A 23,791-nucleotide genomic window follows, 5' to 3' on the forward strand; every position below is an offset into this window, starting at 1 on the left:
TGATGTGAAATTCATAATCAATGAAAGGATTTTTAAAAAGAGATAGAGTCTAAAGTCCCTCCTAAGGTGAACCCATATTTTATTTCCAGCCCCAGTACAGCTGTTGGGGGACTGAGCTGCTCCTCGAAGAGCCTGCTTGTCCTTGGAACCAGGACTTAGAAGTTGATAGAAGAATCATCTCAGAGTTTAGATTGCTAAAGTCACACTGCATTTTTACTTCCTAAAGCTTTATTTGTATATTATGTACATGTGCATGCATCTGACATGGTTATGTCCACATTTGTGCATTTGTTCATGGAGGCCAGAGACATTGGATCCTCTGGAGCTAGAGTTATAGGTGCTTGTGAGCTGACTAATGTGCTGAGACTGAGCTAGAACCCTCTGCAAGAGCAGGAGCCTCTTGACCACCGACCTATCTTTTCAGCTCTAGATTGCATTTTTATTGATATTTTATTACTTTTTAAAAGATAGGCCTCCCCCCCCCCCCCCCCCCCCGTGTGTAGCCATGGTTGTGCTAGAACTCACTATGTAGACCTGGCTGGTCCCAAGTACCTCTGCCATACCAGACACAGGGGTGAGTCTGACCCTGCAAAGAACAGTCCAGCAGCAAAAACAAACCTTTCCATAGCAAGTGCAGTTTTCTGTGAATGCCTTCTAAAGATAAACTCTGGAGTTAGGTATGCCCAAAGGCACTTATAGAAGGAGCTGTGTGCGTTTGCTGTAGATGCTATCATGGAACATTTCTCTGGAAGGCAAAGCAGTACTGCCCTCTGCTGTTCTTTTGTGCCAAGTTTTGAGCATTTCACTTTCAGCCTCCTCCATAGCCTGTTAGGATACATCTGGAAGATCAGTAAGGCAGGATACATCTGGAAGATCAGTAAGGCGTGCTCCCCATGTGTCTGATGATTTCCTAAGTGGAAAAGACCTGACCTGAATGTAGGCATTACTGTCTGATTGGCTGAAAGCTACAGAGAAAAAAAAAAAAAAAGGAAGAGAGTGAGCTTGTGTGGGTACACCCCACTCTTACTCCAGGGTTTCTTGGCTGTCATGGTGTGAACAGTTGTCCCATGTGCTCTCTATCATGATGTTTGTAAAACTCTAAAACCGTGAGCAACATACATTCCTCTCTCCTTAAATTGTTTAACTTGTCACAGCGATGCTGGTGATGCACAGCTTTAATCCCAGCACTTTGGAAGCAGGGGCAGGCAGATCTCTGTGAGTTTGAGGCCAGCCTCTCTACAGAGTGAGTTCCAGAACAGCCAGGAAACAGACTACTACAGAAACAGACAGGCTACACAGAAAAACTCTGTCTTCAAAGACAAACAAACAAAACTTATGGTAACTTGTCAAAGCCATGAAAAGTCTAACCTATGCATGATTTGGTGGCTTTATTGAGAATATCACCCATAGTTCCGATGTTTGAGTGCTTGGTCCCCTGAGGGTGGTATGTGTTTGGGGGGCTTAGGAGTTGTGACATTGTTGGAGGAAGTGTGTCACTGGGGAACAGCTTTGAGAGTATAAAGGCTCCTGCCATTTGAGTTTGCTCTTCCAGCTTTCCCTTTGCACAGTTCAAGGTGTGAGCTCTCTTTTGCCTTCTATTTCCTTGCTGTGAGACTCACCTCTGGAACTATAAACCTAGATAAACCTTGCCTTGTCTAAGCTGCCTTGGTCACAGTATTTATCACAATAATGGAAAAACCACTAACATATGAGTAAGTAGAATGACAAGCCAATTTAATTTATGAACATAAGATACATAATATCAGTGGATAAAATGTACACTGTATTTTTATTAAGATTAATCAACACCAAATAAATTTTATTCCCTAAATTTAGTATAGTATACTAAGATATATATTAGAGATTCTCAATATAGTTTATTTCATTAGAAGGTTAACTAAGTAACCTCAACCACCAACCTGCCATCTCTTCTTTGACATAGATTCTTCCTAGAGTTCCGGGCTTTGGTGTCTAGGGGATGCCTCTCAGCCACCTCTTTTTCTGACCTCTAGTTTCCCTGGATTACAATAAAGACATATATTTGCAGTAAAAACTTTCCCCTTGGAAATTTGAGGGTTTTTTTTTCCTTTATGAAAGGTACATGATCAATCTTGGTAAATGGACAAGGGAAGAAAACGGCTCTTTGCTTAGAGTATAATGTTAGAACACAGCAAATCCTTCATCAGTATCTTCTACAGTGTGTACCCGGGCACAGCTCTGGGCAGGTAGATGGGATTACAGAAACATTCCCAGGAGACAGAGTCTTAAGTCACTTTAGATTTAAAGTGAGCCCAGACTTCATTTCCAGGAATAGTTCAAATCAAACACTCTACAGCTTCCTTTTTCCTGGTCTACCTGCTCTGCTAGATACAGTCATGTATCATTTCATGACAAGGACAAATTCTGGGAAATGCATTGTTTGACCATTTGGCCATTGTATAGATATTGCAGGGTATGCTGTAGAAACATAGACTGAATAATCCCTGGCCCACCCAGACTATATTATAGATTAATTTTATGAGAGATTATTGTTGTTTACATGGTTGGGTGACCAAAAGGTCCCATAATCAGTGTGTTTTCCTAGGATGTGGCTGGTTCCCTTTGGCCAAAACCATGAAAGCAGCTGTGATATTTTGTTCACTTTGGGCAAAGGCTTCACAAACTAGTGAGTGACTGTAGATAAAACAAGTGTAGATGAAAAGGTGAGTGTAGATGGTGTGTGTTGATCACAGATTTGGGGCTCATCTTGTTCACACTCTATTTGCCTTCTCAGTGGCTGGGCCTGGATTGGAATGAAGACCAAGACAGAATTTGAATGTGGAAGATAGATGCAGAGACACATTGACCTGGGCCCTTATTTTCAGAATTGATAGATTAAAATGCAATGTGTGTGTGTGTGTGTGTGTGTGTGTGTGTGTGTGTGTGTGTGTGTGTGCGCGCGCCCTTTGAGATGTGAGCTCGGCCTGACAAAGTGATGCCAGGTCAGTTTCTCCCTTGAGAATAGGAGAATGGGCTGTAACTGTGGAGCCCTGGTTGCAGCCGCCCCTCCTCTTCTCTGGCGGGGGTGCCCTTGGAGCCCTTCTTAGCAGTGGACACAGTAGAGGTGGACATTTCCACTGATCCTGAGCTCCCGCAGCTGCTCCAGGGCTTTCTGGTCCAGGCTGGTGGCCCCCAGCCCCTGCCCATTGAGTGCCAACTTCAGCCCTCCCTCTTGGCACAGAAGCAGTACCTGGTAAGAATAGCTTGAATGGGTGGTGGGCTTCCAGACAGACCTTTCCTGGTGCACTACCACAGGGTTCTTGCTTCACTGAGGGGACACAACTATCAGAAACAGGCGGGTCTAGGAGTTAAAGCTCACCATCTGCAACGATGTTTTCCACTGGGAAATGTTCTCAACCATACTGGAGTCATAAAGAGAGCTTGAGACTGGGTCTCATGTAGCTCAGGATGGCCTCAAGCTTCCTATATAGCTGAGACTGGGCTTGAACAACTCCTGATCCTTCTGCCTCTACTTTCCAAGGGCCAGATTATAGGTGTACATAGGAGTGGTGTATATCACTCTTGGCCTTTGGAAGCTTAGGGGAGCATTTAGTGACAATGCCTCACCTGAACTCATTATGCCTGTGTTTCTGGGCACAGGCTCTCTGGCATTAGCATAAGGACTGAAGGACTGAACATTCTTTCTACAGAGCTGGCTCTGGCTTCCTGGCCCCAGGGTATTGGCCTGCTCACTCTTCCCAGAATCCAGCCCATAGTTCTCCCAGATCATTAAGGAAATGGGCTCAAGGAGAGCTGTGACTTCTTGGCTCAGACCTACCTCGAAGAATCGCTGGGGGTGAAAGAGGAAGGGGGCGGAGATCAGCTTCTTTCGTCCCCAGGAGGAGACCCAGGCCAGTGTTCTGTCTGTGAAGGAAGCCCTGAGTGTCACAGGAACATGGGTGGTCCCATCCTTCAGGCTCAGGGTAAAACTACAAGAAACAGGCAGAGAGGTGGATCAATCCCCTGTCACCTTCAGGCCATTGTATCTCTGAAGGGGAAGGGTTGAGGCAGGAGAGCCACTGAAGACTGAATAACTTCTAAGAGTTAAGTTTGTTTGGCAGGCTCTGAGCAGAACACTTGGACATAGAACAGTATAGAGTATATAGATAGTATATAGACAGTATATAGACAGCACGTGAATATCATACTTGAGTCCCTAACTGGAAGACTATGCAGGTAGAATAATTTCCTACCCCAAGCCTCAGTTTATTCCCCTGAAAGTGGGTATGGCTGTGACCATAGCCTCAGTTAACATTTATTGTTATGTATCAGATTGTGGCTTTTGCAAAGAGCCAGTGGTAAGGGTCAGGCTGCAGGGGCTTATGCTCTGTTGCTTTCTAGTCCCGTGGCCTTGGGCAAGTCACTGAATCTCTGTGTGCTTCCTCAACTGTAACTTAGGGAGGATGAGTGCTGTTCTCATCTCATGGGCTGCTAGAATGAAATGAAAGAACAGGTCAAGTGTGCGTGTGAAACCGCGAATGGGTATGAAAGGGATACTCTGCTTAGACAGTACTATTACAGAACACAACATCTATGTCTTTTTAATTACCTGTCTGAGTGTGTGTATGTGTGTGCGAGTGTGTAGTTGTATGAGTGTGTATATGAATGTATGTGCACGAGTGTGCATGTGTCAGTGCAAGTGTGTGTGAGTGTGCGTTTGTGAGAGTGTGAGCATGTGTGTGTGTGTGTATTTGTGTTTGTGTGAGTGTATGTGAACGTATGGGTGTGTGAGTATGAGTTATGTTGGTGTGTATGTATGTGAATGTGTGTGTGCATGAGTGTGTGAGAGTGTGAGCATGTGTGTGCCAGTGTGCTTGTGTGTGAATGTGTGAGTATGAGTGTGTTTGTGTGTGTATGTGAATGTGAGTGTGCATGAGTGTGTGTGTGAGTGTATGTGTGTGTGTGCATTTGTGAGTGTGAGAGAGTGTGTGTGTGTATCAGAAACTAGAGAAGAGTGTCTGATGTCCTCTACTATTTCTTTCTGCTATTATTCTGAAATTCACTGAGCTTGGAGCTTGAGCTCCTCAGTGAGTGAGGCCAGAGGCCACCAAGCCCCAGCTCCTCCCATCTTTGTCTCCAGGGGTGCTGGGGCTTGAGTGTACCTGAATACCTGGCTTGTTACATGGGTGCTGGGAGCTCAACTCCAGCCTTCATATTTGTATTAGGAGTGATTTTAAATGCTGGACCACCTCTTCAGCCCCAGAGTTTTGATGGGCATTTAGAGAGAACTCCTCGTCAAGTGTAGGGCTCTATTGGATAGGGTCAGGGTGACATTAGGGAACACTGGAGCGTCTAAACAGATCTAAGCTGCAGGTCTTGGCTTGAGTGACCACCGGAGAGAAGCCAGAGTCTGGTGCCCACGCACTTCCTTTCTAGGCAGCTTGGCTGTTTACTGAACGTAGCATTGCGATAGAGGAGGAGGCCAGATCACCTCTTTGGGTCTCAGCTGCAAAGGCTCTTTTCTAGGACTTGTGATGGGAAGCTAGTTTAACTGACAGGGAAGCAGCACCCACAAAAGGGGCTGCTGTGCCTCACCCCAACCCTATTCATAAACTCTGCAACCTGGGCTAACTTACTTCCCTTTGCTCTGCTGCAAGAGGGAGGTAAATGGTGGTGTTGGCCCCCCCCCCCCTCTCTCTCTCTCTCTCTCCTAGTTAAATACTTACTCTTTCGGCTCTTTCAAGACCAGTCCTCGAACTACAATGACTTGCCCAGGCCAGAGACCCCGAGGAAGAGCACGTGAGCAGGGCACCTCCTGACAGAAATGGAAGAGGACTGAGATGGTGACCACTGGGATGTCAGGGTCCCTCACCAGCAGGATGCACCCAGGGACCCAGGAACACCAGGGTAGGTGAGTGTCTCTATAGGCTGCATGCTGGAGACTCAGCCATGCCCCTGTATTAAGCACCCGCTGTAGGCCTGCTGAGAACTTCCTCAGGCCCCTCCAGGCTGTGCACAGTCTCTTAGGCCTTGTTCCGTCAGTGTGCTCTGAATTGTATGTAGCAGGTATATAGTGGTTTATCATTCTGGCACCTGTGAGCAACTGGAGGTCTGGGGCTGGATGGTTTCCCTAGCCTGATGCCTGGTACTGGGCCAGTCATGGAGTGTATTAAATGCCCATTTGCAGAGCAAATGAAGAGGGTGAGATGAAACTGGAGTTCAGCCAGGAGCTGTTTCGCCCTCCCACTGCTGCAGTTTTCCACAAAGAAGGGAAATGGAATTTCCCTTCACCTTCAGGAGAGGCCTGGAGTGAGGGTCACTTACCAGCCTGGGGCTATACAGCAGGAAGGGCTGAAGGAGAGAAAGAGGCAGGGACACTGTTAGTATTTGCTTGGGCAAAGGGAAGGTCTCCCTACTTTGCCTGCATTTGGGGGACACAAGGAGTTTGTGCCTCTCCCAGCAGTAGGTGAGTGATTGGGTTCCCAGGGGGGGATCCTTTGAGTCCTGAGATATCCCCGTCTCTGAGTAGTGGGGAGGAGCTGTCTTCCTACTCCTTCAGCAAGGTTGTGGGTCTCATCTTCCCTTTTTGTCCTATGGCATCAACCATAGCCATCCTGCAGGGTTGATCTGAGGACCTAAAACTCAGTAGAAATTATTTCCCGATGGGAATCATGGGCCCTTCCAGGGAGTCAGTTACCTCCATCCATTTTCCCAAGTATGCCTTGGAGATAGGAGGGGAAAGGCAAAACCAGGCTCCCCATGTGGCTTAAGGGAGCCACAGCATATTCCTGGCAACTGCAGCCGTGAGGGAAGGGGTCAGCTGAGCCTTGTGCAATCATATGCGGGGAGGAGAGAGGGCCAGCTGGCTTCTAAGTGTGGTTGTCCAGCCTTGCTCCCCCAAGAGGTTCAGATATTTGGGCTAAGGAGCCATCAAGCTTGATGACTGAGTTCCCTCCCTGGACTCACACAGTGGGAAGGAACCCCTGCCGATTGTCCTCTGACCTCCACACATGCATGCTCCCCCACTGTGCACGCACAGACACATTATCATTTACACACAATAAATAAATAAATAAATAAATAAATAAATAAAAAATAAAAAATCAATGAAAGAAACTCACATATCCAACTGGATACTCTCTGCTACCCTCCACAAATGGCTGTTGAGAAAGAAAAGGGGTGGAGGTGGGGGAAGAGCTGGAGAGATGTTTCAGTGGCTGCTCCTCTAAAGGACCCAGGTTTGGTTCTCAGCACTCAGTGTCAGTGAATTGGATGCTTTCTTCTGGCTTCCATGGGCACCAGACATGTACATGGTACACATATATGCATGCAGGCAAAACCACTCATACATATAACATAAAAAAGTAAAATAAAGCCAGGCACTGGTGGTGCACACCTTTAATCCCAGCACTTGGGAGGCAGAGGCAGGAGGATTTCTGACTTCGGGGCCAGCCTGGTCTACAGAGTGAGTTCCCAGGACAGCCAGGGCTACACAGAAAAACCCTGTCTGGGAAAAACAAACAAACAAACAAACAAACAAACAAACAAACAAAGAGATGCCAGCCTTTGGAACCGCTGTAAGCCCCTGACTGCTCCCCATACAGCCTTTTAATGCTGGTGTGTGAAACATGCCTACTCTTGGCCCAGCTCAGGTTTACTGAGTCAACCCAGGACTGTATTTGCAGTACTGGGGATTGACCTAATTGTGTTTGCCAGGGCAGTGCGCTACCGCCGAGCTGCATATTTAGCTGTATTCTGAATAAGTTAGGTAGATACGATTCATCTATCAAACTGCAGCTTGCATTGGCATTGATGTGCCATGCCCCTTGCCCCTCAGTGCCAAGCAGAAAGATTCCTGCCCATGGCTCCTGGGCTTCTTTACTGTGGTCACCTGTGGTCACCTTCTCTTCTTCCTCACCTCACTCACTTCTGACACAGTTTTGCACTTCTTTCTCTTGGTTATCCCAGGCATATAGAACCTTCCCCTCTTTCTCAATCTGGGGTGAGTGAGTGAGCCCCAGACCTGTTCAGGATCAGGGGACATCAGAGGCCACTACTGACGCAGCCTTGGCTCCAAGGGAACTTACATTGATGTTCAGGAATCCAACAGCCTTTACCAAGATGTCACCAGATATGTCAAGGGTATCTACCCGTGACAGTGGGAGCCGGTAGCGGTAGTGAAGAAAGTGCTGGCCATTTACACTCACCTGGGGAAGCAAACCACAGTGGAAGAGCAGCACACTGCACACTATGTGCATAGTCCACCCTAGGCACCACAAGCAAGCCTTCCAAGACCTTACATTTCTTTTTTCCCAAACATTGCAAGGCAGGTGCATTGCACAGATAAACTTAATCTGTCCAATGTTGAGCTGATAGGGGGCAGAGCTGATCCTCGGACCAGGGCACTGTCCATGTCCACTTTACCTATGACAAAGCTCTTTCCTTCCTAGCCAGTCTGAGTTGTTGCCATTGTCATTGCCACTACCACTGACACCATCATCACCAGCAGCAGCAGCATCACCACCACCATCATCACCATCATCCTTTTCCTATCTATAGCAAGGAAACCAAGGCTAGGGAAGTTGGGGATAATTTTCGTCCATCAGGGCTTCCTTGTCCTGTGGAACCATCTGAAGGTCTCATTATCTTTCTGTTAGGATCATATAGGAGGCCAAAGCCTGGACATTAAGTTCTCTCTGCCTGTCTCCTGCTGCCCTGGCTGAAAGGAGATTGTGATTGTGACGACAGTGGATTCCACCTCAGACCTTGTGGGAAAGATTTAATGGGTACATTCACAAAAAGGGCTTAGCACACTGCCTGCCACCAAGCATGGGTCTTCTGAGTGTTTGCTCTGACCACGCCCTGGATCCCTCTCCCTACTAGATCCAGGGACTTTTGCAGTTTCCTATTGCTATACAGGCCCAGAGCAGTCTTATCCTGTCTCCATGGGGCCATTTTTCACAGTGCCATGGAGAACTGGACAAGAGCAGGAGACATGTAAAGTGCCAGCTCCAGACTGCCTGATGCACACACAACCTCCCACTCACCTTCACCTCTTCGTTCTCAAAGAGAAAGAGAATGAGGAAGCTATCCCCTCTCTGCAGGGCGACCCCTGGCCACCGGATCTCTTTTTGCCAGAGTCCACCTTGGTGGGTGTTGCAGATGACATGGGGCTTGACAGTGTAGAATCGAGGGCTGAAGCGGAAGGCAACATCTGGCTGAGGATGCAGGCAGCACCCACACTGGAAGTCCACCTGAAACCTGGTAGGGGAGTTGTGAGGTTTTGAGTGCCTACAGAAATCAATCCTAAAGGTAGAGAGGAACTCCAGATTGATGTCCCTAAATTTGGGCCCTACCGAGCGTCCTAGCCAGTCCCCCTTACCTCCTTGCATGCAGAGGGACCACACCCTGCAGCGTGACCATCTTGCCTGCATACAGGCCACCAAAAATTGTTGTGCCATAAGGAATCACCTGAACAAGGAAGAGAGATCGGGTATGCCAACTGGACGTGGGGCCAGGGATGTCTATGGACAGGGGCGGACGTGGGTAGAGAGGAAAGACCAGGAAAACAGCATCGCCATGAGTTGATCTTGACTGTTAGATTGATGAGGGAACACACTTTGGGGTACATCTGTGAAGGATTTCTAGAGGGAAGCAGAATGCCCATCCTAAATGTGGGCAGGCAGTACCTTTCTAAAGGCTGGATCACAGACCGAACAACACGACGAAGTGCAAGCATTCGTGTCCCCTCCTCACCCCACCAAAGAGACAGGGTGTCTTTGTAGCCAAGGCTGTCTTGTAACTCACTCTGTAGACCAGGCTGGCCTCGAGCTCAGAGACCTGCCTGCCTCTGTCTGTCTCTGTCTGCTTCTGGGCTGCGATTAAAAGCATGTGCCATCACCCCTGTCAGGCCTTTGACTCTTGACTGTGGAGTTGGGAGAGTGGTCACCTCCTACCATCTTCCCTGCCACGGTGGATGGATTTCCTATGGTTGTGAGCCAAAATAAATATTTCTTGCCATAAGTTGTTTTTGCAAAGTAATAGTTTTTTCACCCTCAAGAGAAAATGTCCTAGTAGGGAAGGAGCATTTTTCTCTCCAATATTCCTGGGTTACTTTTCTTATTGCTGTAACAAGATACTCCACAAAAGCAACTGAAGAAAGGAAGGAAGAGTCCTGTCCATCATGGCAGGAGGGCATGCCAGCAGGAGCTTGAGGCAGCTGGTCACATCACATCCAGGCAGGAAGCAGGGTGCAGTGGCAGCTGTTGCTTACTTAGCCTCATGCCTGCCTTTTATTCAGACCAGGGGTCAGCTCATGGGGTGGTGCCACCCTACACTTAGGGTGACTCTCATTACCTTGATTAATGGGATTGAGATAATACCTCACAGACTTGCCCAGAGACTTGTTTCCATGGCAACCCTACATCCCATCAATTTGTTACTCTAGTGACCCAGCCCAGTTCTTTCCAAAGCTCTTCTTTCTTGGGCAGACATGCCAAAGCTATATGACACAGGGAACCCTAATCAGCTCCACAGCCCTGTCAGAGCACCACCCAGCTGAGGCACACCAGGTTGCTGTGCTACTGTGGTTTGTCACTTCACTGGGTGCCATCTGGGAAGGAAGCTGCTGAGGGCTGGTGAATGCCCAGAGTTTAGGAGCTAAGAGGAAAAAAGAATGAAGAAGTTGGGAGCAAGTTGGCCCTGATGTGGACTCTCTTTGGAGATACCTAACGGTGACTAGGGACCAGGCCCATCTCTTGGGGCCCATCTTTCCTCATACAGAGGCTGTCTGGCCTTCCTGAAGTATGGACACACTTTCTACTCTACTTTTGCTGGGTCTGCTCCCTTCCACTTTTTCCTGTTCCTCCATCCTGACACCGTTTTGCTTTCCCTCTTCTGAGTTCTCAGAGTCTTCACTCACAATGCTAGCTTGGCCCTTGGTCCCTCATGTACAGGAGCTGGCTGGCTGTTTTTCCATTAGGATCACTGAATAAGATAATTGGAGCCCTGTCTTTCTCTTCAGCAGGCTCAGCACAGTGGGTGCTCCACAGAGGGTGTGCAGACAAGCTGGAAGGGGAACCTGGGGCAGTGTCACAGGGTCAGCCCTTATAGGTGGCTTGTCAACTCCCAGTGGCAATCAGAGAGCCCAGACCACTCCGAGGAGCCCTCCAGGTGGCGGTCTTAGCTTGCGAAGCAACAGGCTGTGGGGACCTAGGAGGTTTCAGGTGCTTCAGCCCTGTTGCTCAGGCACCTGGGGGGCGGGGGTGGGGGTGGGGGAGGAGCCAGAGGCCAGGATCTCTACATGGCATGGCAGCTTGGCAGGCAGCCCAGTGGCTTCCAGTTCCCAGGCTCTTGGCAGAATGTGTTAATTAACTGCTCTGATGGAGGTCTCTAAGGAGGAGAGAACCAAGCAGGGGAAAGTAATAATTAGTGCTCATTAGTGGTAGTGCCTGCTGGGAGTTTGGCCTTCTGAAAACGTGGCTGGGCTTCAGAAAGTCTCCTGGGCACTGAACAGGGGGAGGGAGAGAGGAATCCACATTCTCCCTGACTAGGAGGGTTTCCCTCAGGCTTGGAGAAGGGGCTGCCCTTAGTCATTAGTGTCCCTCATAGCAATCCACCTCCATTCTTCTAGCCATCTATCCCAGAAGAGGCGTATTGAATAGGCAAGGATCCTGGAAGCCCGACCAATCACTTGCAGGCTGGAATTTAGCTGATTGGTCGTTTTATTACGCTTACTCACCGGGTGGAAGACTGGCGGCTGCAGGATGAAGCTGTCAGGAATCGGGTCCAGGTGTTCGTCAGTTGACATGGGGGAGGGGCAACTTCAACTCAGCCTCTGATCCTGATTCCAGCAACGCGATTCCCCACGGAATGGACTCACTTTTCCCAGCCTCTGCAACAGCTATCCAAGCTGTTAGTCTTACTTGTTCGCTATGGAGTTCTAATGCTTCTTGGAGCCGACCTGGGAGGGGCACTGGCCCACCTCTAGGAACCACATCAACCCCCGCTATGATGGTACAGCAGCAGCTTTGCTGGACTGGACCTGCTAGCAGAAACTCCCGCGCGTCCAGGGGCGGGTAGCTGGCACTCACTCATGGACTTGCTAACTAGCCCATCTGTGTCTGTGTCTGAAGCACTTGGCCACTTCAAAGGGAAGCCTAGGGCCGGCTCATTTCAGCGAGGGCTTTTGTTTCCTGGGGCTCACCTGGGCCTTCAGCGGATAGTAGGAAGGGAAGCTGCTGCTGCTGGTGGTACACGTGTGCAGGTTCCTTAAGAGGCCCCGCCCCCAGGTTCCTGGCTCCTCCCGCATTCATTCCCTGGTTGCTTTCCCCTCTCTTCCCCTTTCCCCCAAGTTGTTCAGTCCCTTGAGGCCATTTCAGCATTAGCTGCAAATGCCAGGGACCAGCTAGGGTCACAAGAAAGTGGAGTGACAAAGGCCAGGCAGAGGAGGGCTCCCTTGGTCTCAGACAAAGCAGCACTGGCTAGAGGGAACACAGCCTCTGCTCTTACATGCTGTGTCCTTCCACAAGTCACTTCTCCTTGAGCCTCCCTTTGTTCATCCCGGTGTCACAAGGGTGACCATGGCTGGGCTTTGTGTTTGAGCCTGGACCCATATTGCTGTTTTAGGAGAGGCCTCTAGGCCTGGCTCAGATTCCAGTTAAAGTTCCTCTTTCAAAATAGCATAACTCCTCAACTTTAGCCTACGTTGGGAGGTTTCCTGATCTAACTATGGGGTCAGACTTGGCAGCAGGGAATTCCTGGTATGTCAGCTACACAGGGTGTTGGTACAGTCGTTCCAGGGATAAGAGCGCCATGTGAGGGGCCTGGCGGAGGGATTGGGCAGGTCTACCTCACCTGATCTCCCCACCTAGAAGTTTGCCAGAAAGGTGAACTGTGGCGTCTCCACCCCGGGACCTACTGGAGAAAGCTCTTTGGGAGTGAAGTCCAGGAAATGGCCTTGCAGGCAATTCTACTGAGCATTAATGAGAAACCCTGACTTGGGTTCTAACTGAAAGCACTTTGGGTGCCAAGCAAGGAGTTTGTTCAGCTGTGGCTGGGTAGGTGTGGCAGGAGAGCTGAAGGTGTTTCTGTGGGAAATCCAATCCTGGGTGTGTTCAGAAAGAGATATGTTCGCCACAGTGGGGAGGAGAAACGGCAGGTGGAGAGACCAGTTGAGCCAGGCTATAGTGCCCTGCACTGTAGTCAGATCTGGGTCCCCAAGGCTAGTGGTGCCCTTCCCCCACCCCACATCAGCCCTGCTGGGAAATGAGGGAGGAGGGTGCACTCATTTACTTGGGTTGTCATAACAAAATACAACAGATTGGGTGGGGTGTAAACAACAGAACTCTATTTTGTCTCTGTTCTAGAAGTTCAAGATCAAAGTGTTGTCTGGGACCTCTGTTGTGGGTTGGCAGCCAGCCTTGTTCTCATACAGTTGTCTCTGCTGGGAGGGTCTTGGACGATTGCAGAATACCTTAAGAATCCATTCCGCAGACCAAGAAAGGGACCTTCTTCACCTGGGAGTCAGTTGACAACATCTGGACACTTGATGGAATAATTAGAGGGTGTGAACATTAGGAGAAAAACTAGTCAGGACGAATGGACAAAGTTGGCAGCTGGCCCACCACCATTCAGCTTAGCTGGAATTATTTTTATGTATGTGGGTATTAGGTAGTCCAGTTTCATTTTTCTCAGTATGAATAGTAATTTCTCTCATCATATAAGAACTTTTTTTTCCCTTTCCAGCGACGAACAAGGTCCACCATGTCTTGTGTTAGGTTTTCATGAACGAATATTACCAACTACCTTCCACCCCATGGGTCTTCCACCCCACGGTTCTTGTGGTATCCATTCATTATTACTTTTATTTATGTGTAGTGTATGCTGTGTGTGCTATAAATTAGATATCTATTAGATAAATTAGATCTCTAACATACTGCTGGTAGAAATGAAATTGATACTGTCAGTTAGAAAAGGTCCTGGTTTTTTATATTAGAGCATTATATGCTGAACATTATATGCACCCTAGGGTATTAAGTCTTATGGACTCTCATGTGTGAGCATACCAAGACACAATTCAGTTCCTTTTCAGTGCCTGTTTCAGTCAAGGGAAGAAAAGCAGACAATCAAACCTATCCACCCCAGTAGCTTTATCATTGGATCAATAAATAAATCATGGTATGAACACACAGTTTACAATCTCTACAGTAATATTAGGGTGTGTATAGGTCTCTGTAACCACCACAGGCAGCAGAGTAATGACCCTTAGGAAGCAAGAAGGTAATTCCGTCCAACACTTCTAAGTAGCTAGTGTTGGTTCAAACTTTGCAAGTCTGACTCTGAGTAGTTTATTTTAGGCAAATTTAAGCACAGCACTATTTGGTAAAAATGCACAATAAAATATAAAGTAAGCTAAACAAAGATTGGCTATGACCACATTGAAAGTCTTTGTAAGGGCTGGAGAGATGGCTCAGTGGTTAAGAGCACTGACTGCTCTTCCAGAGGTTCTGAGTTCAACTCCCAGCAACCACATTGTCACTCACACCATCTGTAATGGGATTCGATGCCCTCATCTGGTGTGTCTGAAGACAGCTACAGTGTATGTATGCATGTGTGTGTATATATATAAATAATAAATCTTAGGGAAAAAAGAAAGTCTTTGTAAGGTACATGTGATACCTTGATGCATTTTATAGCTTGATTGAGTAAAACAAGCTCATGTGATAAGAGTCTGGGGAGAGGATCTGATGTGGTCTCAGCCACATATTGCAAACGTCGCCAGGCTATTAACCATATGGGTAGCAGGTTATAAATCTCTTCCTTTGAAGGAACAATCCTATGTGTAACATTTAATGTTTAACATTAAAGGTTCCCTAGTATTTATCTGAGGGCACAAGGACCTCTTTGTCTCCTACACATGATCGAGTCATAGGAAATGCTGGAAGAAATGATAGTGGCATTTGTCTCAGTGCATTTGCTAAGTGTATTAGTTGCTTTTTTTTCTGTTGCCATGACAAAACCCAATACTACAGCAACTTATAGAAGTTGTGTCTTATTTGGCCTTACATTCTAGAGGGACAAGAGTGCATGATGTTGGGAAAGCATAGAAGCAAGCAGCAAACGTGGAGGCAGGAGCTGGAAACTGAGTGCTTGTACCCAACCATGCCCACCAAGCAGAGCACACACTGCAAGTGGCACAGGCTTTTCTCTCTCAAAGCCCACCACAATCAGCAAGGCCACACACCCTAAGCCTCCCTATATTAGTCAGGGTTCTTTAAAGGAACAGAACTGATTGAATGAATGAATAAATACCATGAGTAGTCCTATGATGGCTGTCTCATGATGGAAAGACCAAGACTCCAGTAGTCAGTTAATCCTCCAGAGTAGATATTTTTGCAGTCTTGATCTGGTGCTTGGAGTCTAGAAGGAGCCCGGAAGAGCTGCTGGTCTTTAGTCTCTGTTGGAATCTTGAAGACTCAGGTTCTAATACTACCGAAGGAATGCTGCAGCAGCAGGATAGATGAACTTGCTGCCACTGAGAGTAAGGACAAGTAGGCAAAAAGCAGAAGCTTCCTTCTTCTATGTTTTGTAGTGTGTGTGTGTGTGTGTGTGTGTGTGTGTGTGTGTTATCAGAAAGTCCGTTCCAGAGTTAGGGTGGAACCTCAAATAAAAATAAATCCCTCACAGGTGAGTCAGCTGCCTGGGTTTTAGCTGATTTCAGATGCAGTCAAGTTGGCAACCAAGATCAGCCATCACACTCCCCAAGCAGAACCATGAACCAGGGATAAGTGTTCAAATATCTGAGCCCATTGAGCATTCATTCAAGCCATTGTAGCATCTATAACAAAGACTCGTGTAGATAACAAAAATGCCTCAAAGTTCTCCAGGCTAGGATGCTCAGGACCAGTGCCAGTAGATTCAGCATCTGATGAGAGCTGTGTTCAGGGTCATAGATGGCAATGCCTAGATAACCTACGTGGTGAAGGAGGCTTCCAGCTCAGTAGGGGTCTTTTTGTTTTTTTAAAATAAAGATACAGGTCCCATTCATGAGGAGTTTGCCCTTGGGGTCTAAGTTCTCAAAGTCTTTCACCTACTTAACCTACTTAGGGTTAGAATTTCACTCTGAATTTTGAAAGGACACAGATATTCAAGCCAGCCATCATTTTAAAAATGAAGCTTCAGGGCTGGTGAGATGGCTCAGCGGTTAAGAACACTGACTGCTCTTCCAAAGGTCCTGAGTTCAAATCCCAGCAACCACATGGTGGCTCAAAACCACCCGTAAAGAGATCTGACTCCCTCTTCTGGAGTGTCTGAAGACAGCTACAGTGCACTTACATATAATAAATAAATAAATCTTTAAAAAAAAAATGAAGCTTCAATCATGAAAAAACCCCAAGGTATTAGGTTTGCAAAAGGGGGTTTGGAAAAATAGTTAAAAGGTAAGAGGATATCAATGGCTAGAGAAAGTATTTTATTCAACCGCAAAGAAGGACTTTTCATTGTTTGTAGGAACATGGAAGGAAAGGGGGATCATGTTTATCAAACTATGCCAGACTCAGAAAGACAAGTAGCATGCATGCTGTCATGCGTGGACTTTGGGAATAATAATTGTAAGGCCAGGAATGTCTGAGGGGGGCTGTGAAGGATGTGGAGAGAAATTGAGGTGAGATGATTTTGAGGGAAGGAGACTTGAATAGTGAAGTTGACCAAAGCACATCAAACACATAAATGGAAAGTACATGACTTTGTAGAGTGCAAGTTTGCGTGGATAGAGTCACTGTATGTACGCAGTCCTGAGACTGAAAATGGGGATCCCTTGAGCTCAGGAGTTCAAGGCCTGCCTGCCCAGCAGAGCGAGGTCCCATAGTAAAAAACTAAGGAAAAGACAAAGGACACATTAGACTGTGGAGACAAAGGACACATTAGACTCAGGGAGGAGGGAGAAGATGGATGGAAAGCAGGGGACGTAGGTGGGGCTTGTGTACTGGGTGTGTTCCCATCTTTGTGTAAACATTGTATATTTATTTGGCTTTCATTTCAAAAAGATTTATTTAATGTGCATATGTGTTGTCCACATATGTCTGTATACCATGTGCACGCCTAGAGCTAGTGGAGGCCAGAAGAGGGCGTCAGATTCTCTGGAACTGGGTTTATAGACCTTTGTGAGTCGCCAGGTGAGCGCTGGAAGCCTAGTCTGAGTTCTCTGCAAGAGCAACAGATGCTCTGAACCCTAGCCATCACTCCAGCTCCCGTGTTTCGCTTTTGTGTCTCATGCTAGCGGAGGCTTGCCTGGATGTCACTGTGTAGAGAAATTGAAATTCCCAGCCTTTATAATCCGGTCTCAAAGCCCTCGGTGTGTTTGGTTAGTCAGTAACTCTCGACTTCTCCAGCGGCCTCAGGTGCTGCCTCTGGGACTTTGGGACCGCGTCTTTGCGTGACTCATGAATGACCTAACTCCTGCGTGGAGCGCCTGCCTTTCCGTTGAGTTGCTGGGGCGCCTTCCTCCGCGCCAGTGTCTACGCATACGCTTACTGCACAGTTGCAGCGGCCCACACCCCACCCGCTCCCGCGCGCGCCCTCATTCCGCGCGTCCCGCCCCACGCGCTCTCGCCGCCGTTTGACACGCGCTCCCTGGAGGCGACGCCCCACCTCTCTCACCTCCGTTCCAGCCCCGCTGGCCCCAGTGCCCATGATCCCGGGGCTAGGCGGACCCTGGTCCGCACCTCCCTGCAGGCGCGTTGTCCCTGCTGGCCCCAGCGGGATGGGCCTGAGCCCAGCAGCCAGCGGGGAGTTCGGGATCCGCCTTTCCAGGGTCCCATGGCCACGCCCCACGCAGATCTCGAAGACCTCAAGTACAGAGTCAAGTGACACCCAATCTGCAACTGGACAGTCAACTGTACCCCACTCAGGTCTGCCCCAGGAGTCCCAGGAGTAGGGTCTCTCCCTCGAGATCTTTGAGGGTAATTCCCAGCGGTTGGCCCCTGCCAGAAATGGTTTGGCAGTTGCTTGCGTCTAGACAGCCCCCATACAAATTTTATGGAGGGCAAAGCAGGAACCGACACAGTTCTAATTCTTATTTTATACACACACACACACACACACACACACACACACACACACACACAGATATAATTTTTTTTTGAGACAGGGTTTTGCTATGTAGCCCTGGCTGGCCGCAAACTCTTACTATGTAGATCAGGTTGGCCTGGAACTCACAGAAATGCGTCTGCCTCTCTGCCTTCAGAGTGGTGGGATTAGAGGCATTCACCACCACACCTGGCTTTAGACACCATTCTAAATCAGAACATGCAGCCCACTTTTGACTCGAGTTGGTCTTTCATGGGGCTCCCTCCTTCCCCCATAGAAGGCAGCTGTGTATTAAATCACACCCCTTCCCTCCTGAACTAGACTCAGCGAGTTCTCAAGCGCTGTTGGTCCAGTTCTTGCCGAAGCAACTCAAGCAAGACCGCCGATTAGAACAGGCCCGAAGCTTTCAGCAGGGGTAAGAGTCTTACTATGAGGACTGGGGCTTTGGGTACCAGAAGCATTTTTGAAGATCTTATTTAGATGCTAGTTCTGCAGAACACCATACCCACCCCCTAACCTGCCTCCTCCAGATGGTTTCTGCCAAGGACAAACTAGTGAGTAGCGCCTGCTGGGTAAGATTGAACTAGGCTGCAGACCTGATGACTGTTGGCGTATCTTGTGGAAGTTTTTACCCACAAGACCACTCTCCAGACTCATCAAAGTTGAGTGAGTTTGTAGGAGTACAAACCAGTGAAAAATTTAGGAGGTTTGTGCCTGGGCATTAGGTTGGGGCAAGGAGAGGAGGTTTGAGGCGTTTTGCATTTTATTATACTCTATTATGTACCGTCTTCTCTCCTTTTAAGATCAGTGTGTATCACTCACTGATAGAGATTTGAAAAGAATAATGTGCAAATTAGAAAATAATCAGAAAGCTCTGACCAGAGGGGGAAGGGAGAATGAATAATAGAATTTATTTGAGAATAAGTTCATAGTCCAGTGCAAAATGCACACACCTTGTGGAAACCAGCAGCCCATTCCAAGGAATAGAGAAGAGGAAGACACATTTAGAGTTGAATCGAGGAGAATTAAAGTTGCTGTGAATAAATCATCTTTGGCCACAGGTTTAATTATAACAGGGGTGTTTAGGGACCAGCAGGGTATGCCAATCCAAGATGAATGATTGCTGGGCAGGGGTGTCCCCTGAGAAGCAACATTGTGGCAGGACGTGGTGCTCTTTGTGCAAAGTTATGGCTTGTGGGATTCCTCAAAGTAGCTCTTGCCAGCAGTGCATGCCAGCACTCCCTATGGCTGCATTTTTGTCTGAATTTGAGACCAGGGACTCCATTTTGAATGTGACACTTCTCACCTACACACTCAGTTTTAAGCAATTGGAGACAACCAGGGCGAAGCTGTTGAACTGTATGAAGGCGAATGAATGTCTTCATAGAGTCAAGTTTGCAGGTGTGTGTGTCTCTTTCGATGACAAAACTGAAAGGTGTCTTAAAAGCACAGATCTGTTCAGTCACACAGACTTTCCAACAGCCGTGGAACGATGTTTACAATGTGATTGCAAAACCATTTTCTAGAGAGAAGCCGGAAACTAGTTTGGAGCTCACACCCAGCAAGAAGAGGACAGAGCTGATTCCAACATCAAATTCAGAGATCGAAAGCACACAAAAAAACCAAGCAGTTGAGGTGCGTATCCCAGGAATCCATAGGATGAGTGTTTTAGTTTCTTGGTCATTGCTCACTGCATCGTGTTTTACTCTGCGTCTAATAAATATCTGCACCGACATGAGAGATTGGTTATGTGTTTTTTAAAGTAGATTTCCTGAGGCACATTTAGCCCATATTTAAATTCTAGATTTTTAAAATATGCAATTAGACACATTCTGATATTGTTATGTTAGAGCTGAAAAGAGAAAAATGGCAGGTTCCTGGGAAGGAGCTGACATGAGATTACCCTGCTCCCTCAGAAGACCTTTATTAGGAGGAGAGAGAGCTTCACAATGTGGGGGGGGGGGCAGCATCAGGCCTTGGAGCGGGAGAGCTGGAGAGCTGGAGAAAGAGAGTGTCTTAGCAGCCACAGGCCTTGGAGGAAGAGAGTGCTGACCCTTCATATCCTGAGAGCAAAGGCGTTTCTAACTCTTACAGGGTTTGGAAGTGTGTGTGTGTGTGTGTGTGTGTGTGTGTGTGTGTGTGTGTGTGTGTGTGGTGGGGTGGTGGAGGGGGGAGGCATCATATCACATGATCTATCTTGGCCATGTCACTGTACCTAAGGGCATGGTGGCAGGCACAAGGTAGGACCGTGAATTTGTCCTGTAGCTCCAGGGGATGGGGTTGGTGAAGGGCTTCAAGGCCATAGAGCAACCTGTTTCTTATCACCTCTCTGTCTCAGACAAGGGAGCTGCAGGGGCACACGGCCTGGTTTTTGAGTAGGGGGAGGAGAATGAACGTGCATGAGCCAGCAAGAGGGTCTGTGGTCTCACAGATACACGTATTCAAGTGTGAAACCCTTTGCCATCATACACATCCATAAGCATGTTTTTTTTTAATTTTAATTTTTTTGTTTGTTTGTTATTTTTTGAGACAGGGTTTCTCTGTATAGCCCTGGCTGTCCTGGAACTCACTCTGTAGACCAGGCTGGCCTCGAGCTCAGAGATCTGCCTGCCTCTGCCTCCCAAGTGCTTGGATTAAAGGCATGTGTCACCACTGAACATGCCTGCTTGTCGTCTCTTCCCTGTTGCCCCCATGCCTCTATCTCCAGGCAGCGATCAGTCTGCTTTCTGGCAGTTGTAGATTAGTTTGCATTTTGTAGAGATGGTGCATGTATCTAGTTTTAAGACATTTTTTTGCACTGATTGATTGATTGATTGATTGTGTATGGGGATATGGCACATGGGGTGGGGTGGGGGCAGAGGACAGCTTGAAGAAGTTGATCCTTACCTACCATGCGGATTCCAGGATCAAATTAAGATTTGGCTGCAATGTCTTTTACCGGCTGAGCCATGTTTTCTGGTTCTCTAAGCCTTGGCTTTAGTGAGGAGTTCGGGGTCTGCTGGAGACCTCAGCTGTAAGCTACCACTGGCTAGTTTACTATGACCTTGTGATCCTTTCATTTAAATGGTCTCTTTAGCAGAAGAATCCTAATAGCCACACGTTTTCCTTTCTTATTACATAGCAGAAAAGTGTGTGATTGGTCTGTATATCAATTATTTTGGGTTATAGAGATGTCAGTCATCCTAACATTTTTACAGGACCAATGCTTGTGTCTCTAATGCCACAACCAAAGAGAATTTCTGGCTTTCCTTAAAGGCTCTTCCACAGGGTACTGCAAACATTTCTGTCAGTGTTGGGGGTCTGTTCAAATGATACTTCCAAGGAAGAATTTATATAAACACAGAACAGCACTAGTTGGCAATAGTTATGAATATTCATAAGACCTTCATATTGCACAATTCAAACATCCTCAGTGGAGTGCTTGCCAAGTCAGATTTGTTTTTCAGTAAGTATTATGGGGCAGAAAGTCCCTGCTGCCTCTGGAGCTACAGGGAAGCTATTGCTTTGAACACTTAAGATCCCTCTGAAACAATCGCAAAGACTTGTGCTATGGATGATGAGCTCCAAGAATGCTGTGCTGTACTGTGGAAGTGCTTACACGGCACTTTGTTAGTTGCAGGACAAAGAAACGAATGAACTTACCAGATACAGTGGTAGGGTGGATGGGCAAGTGGTTCCAGCCAAGCCGGGGACTTCCAGTTAGAGGCTTCAGATGCTGTCTGACCACAGCCTCAGCACTTGGATGGGTAAAAGCTAGTTCTGAAGGGTCCGTTGTATGGTTCTGATAGCCACAGGGATGATGTTAGGTCAGACAAGGGCTGGCTTTCCAAAGGGACTAAACATATCCCAAGATAATTTGCATTTTAACTCCCTGTAACCATGAAATTTCCTCATCTGCTTTGTAGAATCTTTAGCACAGGTGCGATTCCCTTCCCCCCCATCCCTCTGTTTCTCTTTTGGAGGCTTCCTCTCACACTCCTAAGTAATGGTCTCTCCCTCCCAGCTCCCTGTGGTGACTCTGATGTCTGGTTACATACCAGCTAAAGAGTTAGTATGCTTTATAAATGGACCAAGCACCTTGGGTTTGGTTCTCCTAGAGTTGAAAGTAACACTCTTACTGTGGCCTTGTTCTTGCCACCTGCCCCCTGCCCAAGGCAAGAACAAAACTCTCTCCCCACTTCCTTGCTCCATGCCCACTTGATTTGATTTAGGATGCCTTTAGAGTCTGGCGTTTAACTTGGGTGAGGGCCTAGAGCCGAGTTGTCAGCCTATGCCAAAGAAATAAGCAGTGGGTGCCTGGAGGGCTTTGAAATAACAGTGTATGTCAGACAGGGTGGAGTCAGACAGAGTCAGGGTAAAGGACTCAGAAACTGAACACTGGAGTGTTGGTCGGGGTTGGAGGCCACTTTGGAGGGTAGATATAAGTTCCCACTTTCCCCAAAAATTTGGAGAATGAGAGAACTTAAGGAGAGGGACCTTGAATTTAGGGTGAATAACTCCACTTTACTAAACTGTCTAGTGACAAACTCCCCCAAACTCAGTAAACTTATTTGTTTAATGAGCATAGGGGTTGTGTCTGCATGTATATATGTACACTCCCTCCTCCTCCTCCTCCTCCTCCTCCTCCTCCTCCTCCTCCTCCTCCTCCTCCTCCTCCTCCTCCTTTCCCTCCTCCTCCTCCTTAGCTCTGAGGGAAGGGACTTAATGGAGTCATTGAAATCCATGTTAAATTTTACAATAGGAATCTGCTTTCCGGAGGTGAAGCCTGGATTTGGCTGCCCTCTAGTGGCCACTTACTTGCCACTGTATTTCCTCTTCAGGCAGAAAAGGAGAGCTGGTACTGCCGGGAACTAGGTAGTTCTGGGGGGCTTGTTAGTAAGGAACCTTGTAAAGCTCTTTGTATCCCTCAGCTCTGGTCCCTTCAGCGAAGCACTGTGGTGTAGACTGTGTGCCTTGTGCCTAGAAAAAGGTATTCCTCCAGTGAGCGGCGTTTGCGAAACAGACGTGTAGGTCTCAACATACTCTCTTCCACCAAAGATAAAAGCTTGGAGGACTGCCCAGATAGCACATTAAAGTGTCTGAGAATCTGATCTAAAGCGTGCAAAACATTGTGGGATATTGCCTTTTAATTTTAAAATTTTAATTGATTTTATGTGTATGGTTCTTTTATCTGCTTATATGTATGTGTACCATGCATGTGCCTGACACTCAAGGAGGTCAGAAGAGGGCATTAGATCCCCTAGAACTGGAGTTATGGAGAGTTATGAGTCTCTGTGTGGGTGCTGGAAATTGAACCTGGGTCTTCTGTAAGAACCAAGTGCTCTTAACCTCTGAGCCATTTCTCCCTTTGTTCAACCCTGTGAACAAAGTATTTTTTTAACATTTTATTTTATTTATGTATATGATTTCTTTTCTGTATTTATGTCTATGTATCAAGTGTGTGCCTGGTGCCCTCGTAAGTGCTTTAGACCCAGAGATGCCAGAAGAGGGTCCTGGAGTTATAGACAGTTGTGGGCTCTACTATGTGGATGCTGTGAACAGAACCCGTGTCCTTTGAAAGAGCAGTAAGTGCTCTTAACTGCTAAGCCATCTCTCTAGCTTCCACACTTAGTAATATTAAAGTTCAAGATGGACTCTGGATTGCAGGCTCTCTGGAAGAGCGGTGGAAGTCCGTTGTGCTTTAAAGTGCCCTGTGTGTATGGGACTTACTAGAGGGTCTGTTGAC

At 47.5% G+C, this 23,791-nt stretch overlaps 2 protein-coding genes across 6 annotated transcripts in view; one reads left to right on the forward strand and one right to left on the reverse strand.

Annotated features, from left to right (window-relative positions):
* Window positions 1-1,713: 1,713 nt before the first annotated feature.
* On the reverse strand, window positions 1,714-12,291 carry Lgals12 (lectin, galactose binding, soluble 12). 4 transcript variants are annotated; one of them, XM_006527221.4, is made up of 10 exons: window positions 12,185-12,291; window positions 11,720-11,881; window positions 9,362-9,450; window positions 9,027-9,240; window positions 8,067-8,186; window positions 7,101-7,139; window positions 6,304-6,330; window positions 5,706-5,794; window positions 3,818-3,968; window positions 1,714-2,017 (listed from the first exon to the last, which is right to left on the reverse strand). In XM_006527221.4, exons 2-10 carry the CDS (start codon window positions 11,786-11,788, stop codon window positions 2,009-2,011), a joined length of 807 nt encoding a protein of 268 aa, XP_006527284.1. In that variant the 5' UTR covers window positions 11,789-11,881; window positions 12,185-12,291; the 3' UTR covers window positions 1,714-2,008. The 4 variants fall into 4 exon arrangements, with proteins under 4 accessions (XP_006527284.1, NP_001343503.1, NP_062389.1 ...); NM_001356574.2 differs by having other exon boundaries at window positions 1,714-3,229; window positions 12,185-12,251; NM_019516.5 differs by having other exon boundaries at window positions 1,714-3,229; window positions 11,720-12,251.
* Window positions 12,292-17,594: 5,303 nt separating this feature from the next.
* Window positions 17,595-23,791, forward strand: part of Plaat5 (phospholipase A and acyltransferase 5) — a 28,504-nt gene continuing 22,307 nt past the window's right edge. For both annotated transcript variants that reach the window (NM_001368696.1, NM_025731.3), the window contains exons 1-3: window positions 17,595-17,888; window positions 18,388-18,481; window positions 19,593-19,701. In NM_001368696.1, the coding sequence (NP_001355625.1) occupies window positions 17,741-17,888; window positions 18,388-18,481; window positions 19,593-19,701 (351 nt within the window). In that variant the 5' untranslated portion in view covers window positions 17,595-17,740. The remainder of the gene's footprint in view (window positions 17,889-18,387; window positions 18,482-19,592; window positions 19,702-23,791) is intronic.

This window comes from Mus musculus, chromosome 19 (genome assembly GCF_000001635.26).
Source record: "Mus musculus strain C57BL/6J chromosome 19, GRCm38.p6 C57BL/6J".
Classification (NCBI taxonomy): Eukaryota; Metazoa; Chordata; class Mammalia; order Rodentia; family Muridae; genus Mus; species Mus musculus.

Bases quoted from the DNA above. Each gene is read 5' to 3' on its own strand.
- Lgals12 (NM_001356574.2), bottom strand. From the start codon at position 11,788: ATGTCAACTGACGAACACCTGGACCCGATTCCTGACAGCTTCATCCTG. The intron at 9,451-11,719 runs GTGAGTAAGCGT...TTCCTTGTTCAG, and splicing joins AGCCGCCAGTCTTCCACCCG to GTGATTCCTTATGGCACAAC. The intron at 8,187-9,026 runs GTGAGTGGGAGG...TTGCTTCCCCAG, and splicing joins TTGAGAACGAAGAGGTGAAG to GTGAGTGTAAATGGCCAGCA.